An 11,594-nucleotide genomic window follows, 5' to 3' on the forward strand; every position below is an offset into this window, starting at 1 on the left:
TATGTATCATTCATTAATAACCTGCATTTATGCCAAAATCATAAATAAAAGGTTATATAATACCATTCTATAATATAATGTACCCATAATACTCTACTGTAATATGATATGCCATAATATATACTACTTATGGGTTACACAAGACTATATACTACAGAGATCAGATTCTACAATTATTCCATAATATTATATAATATTACTGTCAACTGTAAAAAGGAGAAATATGGAACTGTTTTACTCATTTTTAAGAATACAAGATTTTAAAAGTTAAATTGAATATTATTCTAAGACAAAAATATGTGATTACGAATATACAGTACTTTAAAAGACCAAAGCAAATTTTTAAATGGTCTGACATTTTATCAATTGTCAATAGCTTAAACATTTCTAAAATTAAGTGACTAAGGAAAATATAAGGAAGACTCAAGCCATATATAGGATGGCTCTGAAAACAAATGTAAACTAAAAAACTTAAATTATCAAACTGTTTCTCATAAAAAACTAAAACAGGAAAATTATTTTTACAATAAATAACAGAAAAATGAGTCTAAGACTAACCTGTCACATAAGACATTATATTCTTACAGATCACAATGTGCACGAAGCTTACACGTATATGTCTTTGTTCTGGTCATAAGGGCTTTACAATTCCCCAAAGGCATTTCTTTCTATGTACTTATTTAAGACCTCATACAGGTTTGAAATTAAACAAGAGTACTATTTAACCTACAGATATAGTAAACAGGCATATCAATTAGGATAATCATTATAATATTGAACAGATACATCACAAATTACCCCAAAATATCAAGTTTAAATAAAATGATAAACTTTAATCTTAAATGGAATGAGATGAAAATGACTGAGGTGAACTAAAACTTCTTTCTTGAAAGCTCCTACATTTATTACGAATGACCCATCCATGGAGGCACGCATACCCACCCTTCAGTTTGTGAGACAGAGATGAGAGAGCAGAGGCAGGCCCAGCTACACCATAATTTTTGTAAATGCGCTCACGAGAAGCAAGGTTGCGAGATGGAGATTCTATAGTGGAAAACATTGGCAAAGAAGCGGCACAGATTCAATGGAAAAAAAAAATTTAGCAGAGAACACAAGCAGAAACAAAGCATTTCAAATGGTATGCGCAACTATTAACTGCTATTAAAATTTTTATATTCTGCTAAAATTTTCAATAAGTTTATACTTCTCTAAAATTAAAAGCTGAAAACAATGGTCAAATTAATTAATTTAGACTAATAACGACAGCGCCAAATGTGTTAGCTTAAAAGTTAAATAACAGTCATAGCACTGATAAATCAAATTCGAGCATTTCTTTTCAGACTAATATTTCTTTAACTCAGTTTTCTTTAATTTGGTGCTCACTTACTTATAAATGAAAGTTTATAAGTAATTTTTTTGGTAAACAGTGTGAGATAAAAAAAATGTTACTTACAGTTTAACCTATTGTCCTCTGGCTTTCTGTATGGACACAGGACTATAATTTTTCCAGTATGCCTCTCAGAATGGACCCAAGTTGACAATTATGGTCGATTACTTTTCTGAGTCCATCTTCAGTAAAAACTACTAGTGCCAATCCCAATATTTAGCGTTTGTTTTGTTGATCATATTATTGAGATACTAAATTTTATTTATAAAATGTCTCACAACACACACAAAGCAAAAAAAAAAAAAAAATTACAAGTCACTGAAATGTTAAGCACATTAATGATTCACCATGCAGAAAATGAAGTCCTTAAAATGAAAATATATATATATATTTCAAAGAATTAACAGAACCTTTAAAACGGTCTTTCAAAAGCCGTATGCTTTAAAAAGCAATTTCTAAATCTGAAAATAAATCCACTACTTAAAATTTTAATTCATGGCAGTTAAATGTAATCAGCTGAGCTGAAACAAATTCAGGTAATAAGGAGATAAGTTTCTTAATATTATTGAAATTAAAAAAAAATGAACACACACTTATCTCAAGAGAAAAAGTAATGGTTGACCGATTCATCATTATGGTCAAGATTAAAGATGAACTATTCATAAGCCAAATGTCCTTCTATATATGGTATGGTGTATGTATTATGTGTCAGACAATGTCCTAGAAATTGAGCAAAAAGTAATTAACAGAAATGAAGTCCCTGTTCTTATGGAACTTATCTTCCAGTAAAAGGAGAAAGACAATGAACACATATACCCTAGACAGAGTGGTGATAAACTTGGGAGTCATAAGCACACAGATGTTGGGTACTTCTCCATGCCTGGATAAGACCACTCGGGTAGCGAGGTCTACATGAGACCTCGGAATACAAACCTGGACATTCCTAGAAATGCAGAATAGAGGAGGATGGAGTAAAGAGGTCAGAGGTGAACAGCTGAGGCAGGAGATAACCCGCACGAAGAGGAAGAAGGTGTTTCAAGGGAGAAAGAGCAATCCTGTTAAACACTGCCAACAGAGCAAGTAAAATGAAATCTTAGAATTGACAACTGAACTTAGCAAAACAAAAGTCAAAGACTGACTAGAGTGATTTCCGTCGATAAGGACAGCTGCAAAGACCCCTTGTAGCTGGTTCAGGAGAGAAAGGTAGGAGTGGATGGAGGGATGGACCCACATGCCATCAAGTCATGTTCATCTAAGTTAAAAAGCTGTTAAAATTTTAACATCTTTGAGCATTCTTCTTTTTAAAGTCTATAAAACTCAAAGGTGTCAGACTCTACAAAAGGAGTTCTTATGCTATTAATCCTCAGTCTGCAACTCTCACCAAAAATGTCAGTTAGGTGAGTGCCAGTTTTTGACTGGAGTTCAAGGGCAATTCAAACTGTCCATTTAAGGACACAGTTTCATAGCCTGGTCACTAAAATTTGTGAAGACTGGGTTTAGCAAGGGGACACAGGAGCAAGAAGTTAGAAGACTATCTTAATTAAAAGTACCAATAACATAAATGTACAAAACTACTGATACATGGACACTTGTAGGATAAGATGTTAGAGGTTTAAGGACAAATTCCTGGAGGAGGTTTTGAAGCCAAAATATGCTTGAAGTCTTTTCAGTATGTTACAAAACCTAAAGAGAATAGGTATGATTCAGAGTGAACAAGAAGAAACAAATATTTTTTGAAAATCTAAAAAAGTTACTATTAAATACCTAAATAAAGTAACCTGCGATTTTATACACTTCTTCTAGACATTTAATTTTACAAAATTTGCCCATGTTTAAAATACTTAACTAAAGATTTATCCTTCAATTTAAAAACAGAAGTAATCTTAAAAGAAACATTGCTACCTACGCACAGAAGAAAAAACTGATCAACTTTTAGACATTTGATGAAGATTAATCATGCACCTTTTTATCTTGCTTTAAGATAAAACAACCAATTATTAAATTAATCTCTGTAGGTTTTTTATTTTTTATGCATAATATAGTTAACTAAGGAGAATAATCCTTAAAACAAAATAAAAAGCAGGATTTTTTTCTCCAGTACTCATTTGAAGTCAATGTTGTTTGGTATAAAATATCCCTTTATTAACAATATGGTTCTTTACATGGCATTTATTCTTTGTTTTCTTTGTTTTACATGGCATTTATTCTTTGTTTTCTTTGTTTTAAATCCCAAGTATCAAGTTCCCTGGAATATTTCATTCATTCTCTGGTCACAGAAACTCTGAGTTCACTGTAATCTGTATTTAAAAACTTACTCCCTAGGCTAATGATATACAGTTTGTTTGTTTTTTTTTTAAATAAGGAAAGCATTCGCATTTCAGTTGGCCAAAGACAAATTGTGGGACAATACACTGGAAGAACCAAGGCACCTATCACCATTTAGATTTAAAAAGGGGCATATATTCTATCCCTGTGTCAGCAAGATCCCCTAGAGAAGGAAATGGCAACCCACTCCAGTTGTCTTGCCTGGGAAATCCCATGGGCAAAGGAGCCTGGCGGGCTACAGTCCATGGGGTCACAAAGAGTCGGACCCAATGAGCACACACGCATATATTCCTTCAGTGTCGAGTCAACAATGAAGCAATGAGTTTCTTTATCCATCTGTCGATTAGCACCCAGGGTGATTCCATATCTCGACAATTATAAATAAGGCTTCTGCAAATACTGGGGTGAATGTATCTTTTAGAATAAGTGTTTTTGTTTTCTTTGGATTATACCCAGTGGATTTGCACCTAAAGCTGTCAGTCTAGACAACTGCTAGCTTGCGTATGCAACTGTCATCACTATCACCTTATTCTAAACCCTCCAAGACATCAATAGACAGATGTGGGAATAATACTTATATTTATCTATACTTATTTCCTATCTGCGTATATTTTGATTGCTCACATCTTTTGACTAGGTTGAAGCTATTATTTATATATTGTCTCCTCAATAACCAATACATTAGCTTTTTAATTTTTTTAAAAAAATAAATAGCTTTAAAATAAGTAATTTCCAGAATATCTGAATTGTAAGTTAAGCTTAACCACTTACTGCCTGTCATAAGAGTCTATACTGTCAAAATATCTGTAGTTCTATTCAGAGAAAAATGCAAATGTACAATTACTGAGGTTCAAATTGAGAGAAGAAAGTCAGGAACACTGTCCCTGTCATTCCACTGCAAACATGACACAATTATCATCACTGTTTGTGAAAGATTCATACAACCAGATTTCTTTCTACATCTGAAAGACATATACATAAATAAATATAGATATGAATAAGCACTAACAGGATACGGAATCTTAATAAATGTGTCAGAAGAAAAAGAGCTTAAGACACAGAATTGAAACTAAAATTTATTTACATAAATGTCAGTATACTGAATGAATTATAAAACTAGAAGAAAATTTTCAACCTTAGGATAAAACAGAAATATGCCTTTCACTAGAATGTAACATTAATCCATGATACAAATGCAGAAAGGAAGATGGATGAAAATCTGTAATGATGTATTATCAACTTGTTAGTCAACAATGCCATCTTCAGTTATGGAAATGCTAAATATTTATTCAAATTATATTATAGCTTTCTGGAAGCTAAGTTACCCAACTGAACTCATTTTTCCTTAAAATCTGCTCTTTATTCTGTGTATTGGTATCAGGTAAGCATATAACCTTCCAAAACAAAGGAAAACTGGACGTCATTCTAGATTGGCTCCTGCGACTATGATTAGCACATCCTGTACAATTTCACTGCCTACATGTTTCTAAACGTGTTCCTTCTATTTTCCCATTGTACTTTACCTTAGTTTGAGCCCTACTCAGCTCTTGTCTGGAAGTTCTGCTTCTAACACTCTCCCTTTCTCCAGAACCCTTCTCATAATATTTTCAGTTATCTTTCACAAATCTAAGACTGATCACATCATTCTTTTTATTTAAAATTCTGCAGAACTATATAATCCCTCATCTGTTGCCTACATTTTACTCATTTTACACACAGTATAAAGTCTAAACTACTGAGAATGTCTTATAAGACCTTCGTGATGTGGCCGCACCCTCTCTAGTGTAAGACAGTGCCATTAGGACACTAACACTCTAAGCCACCAATGCATGAAGTTTCTTAAGTGAATCATGTTTTTGAACATAATCAAATGAGCTGATTCATTCAAAGTGCTTAAAATGGCACCTGTTATGTAGTAAAGGACTGCATGTGCTAGCTATTACTATTTCATACTTTCTCCTCTTTCCTCAGACCACCAATACACTCTCCTCATGCTAACTCTGAGCTGATGATGGCTTCCATTCTACTGAGAAAACAAGACAAAAAGCAAATGGAGAAGGTTCTCATGCTGCTAACACTATGTATTCTTTTCTCTCCTGATGGATGAACTGTTTCTGCTCCTACTTGGCCAACATTTCCACTTCGTGCTAAATCCCATCCTCTCTTCCACAGAAGAATACTATTCCAGCAATTCTCCCCTCTCTCCTGCATCAGCAATTTTTCTCTCTACTGGATCATTATCATTAAAACAACAACCTTAATGTTACCTTTTCCCCTCTTAAAAACCAAACCAAACAAAAACCTCTCCAGATCTCGTCCTCTGTCCTGGTTTCACTTTATTTTTTCCTTCCCTTTACAGTAAAACATGACAGATTTATCTATAATAACTATCTTCAATTTCTCATTCCCCTCTTTATCTTGAACCTACTCCATCGAGCTTCAGCTGGAGGTCGCACTTATCCTACTGGAGGTGCTCTTATCAAGATCATCAGTGACCTCCACATGGCTAAATCCAATGGTCATGCTCAGTCCTCCCTTACCTGACACATCAGCCACATCTGATACAGATTATCACTGTTTCCTTGAAATACTTTTCTTTACTTGGCTTGGTTTTCCTATCCCTGTGGCCACTTCTCAATCTCTCTCGCTGATTTCTCCTCTCGCCCATGTCAGAACACCGAAACGCTCCCAGGGTTCAGTCTTTAGGCATCCTTTCTCTTCTCCATACACCCACTTTCTTGCTGCTTTAATCCACCCTTTTAGGGCTTTAAGTGTATATAACAATTTTCAAATTATTTTGCTATAAGCCAAACGAACTCCTAACTTACATGTCCAACCCAGACAGTTCCCCTGAACTCCAGGGTCATGTGTCAGTCTCTACTAGGTATCTCCACTAGATTTAAGAGGAATCTCAAACTTAACATATCTAATCAATCATTCAAGAATATGGTGACAATTATCCCCACCCTTGATCCATGCCCCTTTGCAGCGAGCGACTCTAATCAAGGAGTGGAGTCTATTTCTCCATTCTTGAATGTAAGTGTGTTGCTTTGACCACCAGAGGACGGCAGATGTGATGCTGTGTCAGTGTAAGTCTCAAAAGACTATAAACGCTTTTTCTTTCTCAGAATCCTGCAACGTCCAGGCAGACAAACCCAGGTTAACCCACTGACTGACAAGAAACACATGGCCTAATCACCCTTTTCACGCCAGCCAATGGCCAGCTAACCCCTGAGGCAAAAATACCTGGTTGACCTACAGATGCACGAAGAATCCCAGGAAGGATCCCAACACCTATCCAGCTGAGCCCAGCCTTCTCTGCCAACCCACAGAACTGTGAGCTAAACAGTGCTCATTTTAAATCAGGAAGTTTTGGGGTAGTTTGCTATGCAACAGTAACTCTAACCTCTCTAACCTTTCCTGGCAGAGTAGGCAGCTTTTCTCCTGTGTTTCCAATGCATCCTGTGAATATTTGTTCCTGCAGACTTAAAAAAATAATATCATTTTTAATAAACATGGCTGCCTTTGACAGTATTCCAATAGATTAGTGATGATATTTTTTCTACCTTATTGCTCCCTATAGCCTAGCATAGAGTAGATACTTAACACACACAGGTAAACAGATGATGGAAGAATAAATGGGAATGAAGTGTAGAATAAACTTAGTAGCCAAGACAGAGATGGGAGCAAGGGGAGAGACAGAAGGTCAGATCTTGTCAGGAGAAAGCAAACAGATGCACTAAGGCACACTGTCGTATAAACAATAGCAGCATTCTTTGGGGTTTAAGTTTCTAGAATGAACTTCATCAGGGCTGAAGAAAAGGAAGAGGAACATGGGTCCAGATTTCCCTACCACCGAGAAGATGGTGACATGGAATGAAAATAAATTCTGGCCCAGGAATGAAATGACAAGGATGTGTAGGGAGGCTAGAGACATTAGAGCACAACTGAAATATATATATTGGCCCCTGTGATAGATGCTATAGGCTCAAGCATGAAAATTTTTATTGAGCTTGATTATTTGATTTTATAAAATCTGTTGACATCATCCTTTTATTTTTCTTGAAAAATTATAAAGAGGAAAAGGATCTTAGAAATCAGCTTAGTGTCACAAAACTAACTGGAGGGAGGACAGAGATTAAAACACAGGTCTCCTTCCTAAGTCAAGTGTTCCATCCATGCCACAGCTCACAGCGGGCAAGGAAACAAGTGGATAGATTCTAGGCTGGGACTGCAGTCCAGGATAAAGATGAAGTCTAAAACTCAGAAACAAACCTGCCTTTAATACTAATATCTGGTTACAGTGTTACCATATGAAGAATTAATCTCAAAGCAAATAATGAAGTTAAGCTATGAAAATGTGTGGAGCAGTAGCTAAAAAACCTCCTTTGTGCCTTTCCAAATCCCATCCTGACACTCACTCGACAGAGAACAGAATGCCCTGTCTGAGATGGTGATTTTTCCCCAATCTGCCTTGGACTGTGAGAGATGCTGAATGTTTGCATCAAAAGGCAATATATCAGCAGATAATGATCATCAGGCACCGCCTTTTATGGATGAGTTTAAAAGGGCTTTAGAAATGTCAAGTAACCTAACTAAAGCTAGTGAGTGGCTGGAGAGGAAATCTGAGTTTAAAGTCTTTCCATCACTACATCATCGGAGGTTAGATAAGTAAATAACAGTGCTTTAGTAAATGGTAGTATATTCAAACACTAATCAGTATGCATGCAGATACTCAGGCAGACTCTTGCCACATTTAGCAAAATTTCTAGAGAATGTGATAAATGAGTATAAAAGAAAAAGTCTTATTGCAAAGTAACACAGAACTCTCATAGCTGAGCTTGAAAGTATGATATCCATATTATATGTTATATGTTTAAAATCTCTGGCAAAATGGTGAACTGTCTTAATGCTCTATTTGATATTTTTTTCTACAAAAAGAAGCAAATTATTTAGCTTCTTGGACAGCATCTAGAAAGTACTTATGTTAAACACAGTCCTATGAAAAACAGTTTTTCAATTGGATTATCTTATGTAAAATTCCATCAGTATAAACTTAGAATTATTAGACATCACAACTTTAAAGCTGGATTTAATTACTAAGAAAATATCCCTTCTCTATTGTGAAGATGTGTTATGAATAAATTCTGGAATGTTGATCATAAGATAACAAGAAACACATCATCTCAAACTTATGGTTCACACTGCGGAAGTGATCATCTTAGGCATTCACAATCAATAAATAATCTCTGAATGCTTGTGATGTGTGAGATATTGTCAGAGGCAATGGGATAAATAAAATGATATTTTCAAAAGAAATGAGGAAAGATAATGAAAATTAAGAATGCAATATTCTTAGAAGAAAATGGGCAATTCCTTTTCAATTCAATTCCTTTTCAAGAAAAGGGGACAATTCCCCACCTCAGTCCATTAGAAACTTGCTGCCAAATTACCTACCAATTCTAAAGCCTACTTAAATAATTTTGAGATAAAAAAAGTAAATAATAAAAAAAGAAAAGTTTATATACACACCTCTCTCATGCCTTTGCATACATATAAATATGGTAAGACAAGGAAAATGTGACTTTTATTCCTATAATTATTCTATTTCATTAGAATAACAGATGAAATAATTTGTATGTACATATGTATGTGTGCATGTGCAAAATAATTTTGCTAATTTAAAAAATAACCAAATTAGTTTAATGTGCCAGATTATTTTCAATTCCAAAGATTAATTTTAAAAACTCTATGCTTGGGGGGAAGAAAACCTAAAGAAATACTGACAATAACGCTCATAAAGCTGACATGTGAGGTGGTTTATGTATGGTCTCCTACAGCCCATCTACTTAACTGGGAACTCGAGTTACGGTATTTGAAAAATCTTTTCCTTTCAAATCATGCCACATTCTTAAACTATGAAGGGGAAAATAACCAATACAAACAAAGCTAATGTCCTAGATGTTAAAACTAAATGGAAACAGAAATTTAAATATTATATATTAAAAAACAGATTTTTTTCATTATCTAGTAATAGGCAAAGCTAGATATATAAAAACATGGCCTTTGTAGACAGGAAAACTGGCCTCATCTTCTGACTACCATTTACTATGTGTGTTTCTAGGGCATATCACTTATCCTCTTTAAGCCTCCGTTTCTTTACCTGTAAGATAAAGATATCATCTCAAATGAGAATATACTACGATGCTCAAGGACAGTATTTAGTACATAGTGGTGGACTTCTCAGCATAAGCAAAAATTAGTAAATATGGTCTTCTATACATAATATTTTATTTTAGAAAGACAAAAATGATTCTTATTTTACTAATTAGTAAAGGGAAGTTCAGTATGAATAAGCCATTTTTTGAAGCAATATGAAAAACTGGTGGGATTGACAGCAGTGGAATTCAGGAAAGGGTATCTTACGGAATTTTAATTCTGCCACATTCAATTTTCCCAATATGATGTGATTACTACAATCTTAATTTACTTATAAAACATTAAACTATTTTTAGATTCCATGCTTGTTTTTAGTTGTGCTAAAGATTAAAACTTCTGGTTTCTGGAATCTGGTAATCAAGCTTTAGTGATATTTTGCTGAGAATAAGAAGTTTATATCACTGGAGCACACATAAGAAATGATTCAGAAAACAGGTAATCCTGAGACATTGTATGTCATGATTTCAAATGTGCTCCAAAATGGTGGTAAAGGAAGGAGTGGTACTAATAACACTCAGACACAATGTGGACAAAACTACACTGACACAGTGCCAGTTAGGAACCGACTGTCCTTTAAAAAAGACAAATCTGATTTTCTGATGGTCTTCACATTTTGTTTCACAATATTTTATTCAGTAATTTGGTAAAATAAAAACAGTACTTATACTTTTATTAGACAAGTTTTTGAAAAGAGTTGCAATGATCCTTGAGGAGGAACAAACAGGTCCTTATTCCTTAGTTCTCTTGTCTGCTGCCACTATGACATTATCAGGGTAATTTCTCTTTTAAAATTTTATATTTAATATGAATTTTCTGCCTGGTTACAATTTTTTCCTTTTATTTCCTTGTCCTTACCTTTAAGACTTCCTACAACCTGGGTACATCTGAATGTAAAATGTTTGCTGCTCTGTTAAATGGGTAAACTAAGTCTTCACCATAATATTAATCAAGGAAGAAAAACACTATTTCACACACATGACACTATTATGTTTCCTTCAAATTCTTCTTTTAAAAGACATTAAAGTGAATATTATATATGAATGGAGATAATTAGTTAGAAATTGATACTACTTATATTTACAAACTAATTAACTGAACTTGCCTAATGCTTAGCATAAATCTAGAAAAGCTTATACGCCAGTATATTCTTTTCCTAAGATAAATAATAGTATCACATGAATAATATCATTTGCTAACGATATGCTACCTGGCTCCTAACAAAAAATAAACCAGCTGGCATTCTCTTAAGTAAGTAATCCCAATAATAGTTATGAAGGTATTTTTGTAGAAAAATAACTTAAGATATCTAAGTGTGAATGTACTTTCTTAAAGTAAAGCAAAGAGGTCATGCACTTCAATTCAGACAAATGACTGTACAAGCTAAGATAAACTCTCTCAATTCAGTGACTGTGTTTACATACTATATAGCCAATGTGTGAACTGAAGGCCAAGAAGAGCATATTAGTGTCATATCAGGAGTTCTGAGACATTTATGGGGAAGCCTCAGCAGCTTATTAAGAAAAAAGAAGACTTGGCTAAGTGTAAGTACAGTTTGTTTGGGTCTATTTTCCAGATCAGCATGAATTACTATTGATATCATGGATGAAGGGCCTTCTGCCTAGAAGGCTGAACTGGAATCAAATGATCAGTTTAATATAGTAAG

The 11,594-nt window shown here is 34.3% G+C and overlaps 1 protein-coding gene across 2 annotated transcripts in view; it reads right to left on the reverse strand.

The window, feature by feature from the left end:
• MYCBP2 (MYC binding protein 2) overlaps nucleotides 1-11,594 on the reverse strand; it is a 261,683-nt gene that overhangs the window by 45,166 nt on the left and 204,923 nt on the right. Inside the window, exon 39 of one of the 2 annotated variants that reach the window (XM_061133296.1) lies at nucleotides 943-1,044. The exons of the other annotated variant lie outside the window; for it this stretch is intronic. Coding sequence (XP_060989279.1) covers nucleotides 943-1,044 — 102 coding nt within the window. The remainder of the gene's footprint in view (nucleotides 1-942; nucleotides 1,045-11,594) is intronic. 2 annotated transcript variants of the gene reach the window in all.

The sequence above is a fragment of the Dama dama genome, chromosome 30, assembly GCF_033118175.1.
Source record: "Dama dama isolate Ldn47 chromosome 30, ASM3311817v1, whole genome shotgun sequence".
NCBI lineage: Eukaryota > Metazoa > Chordata > Mammalia > Artiodactyla > Cervidae > Dama > Dama dama.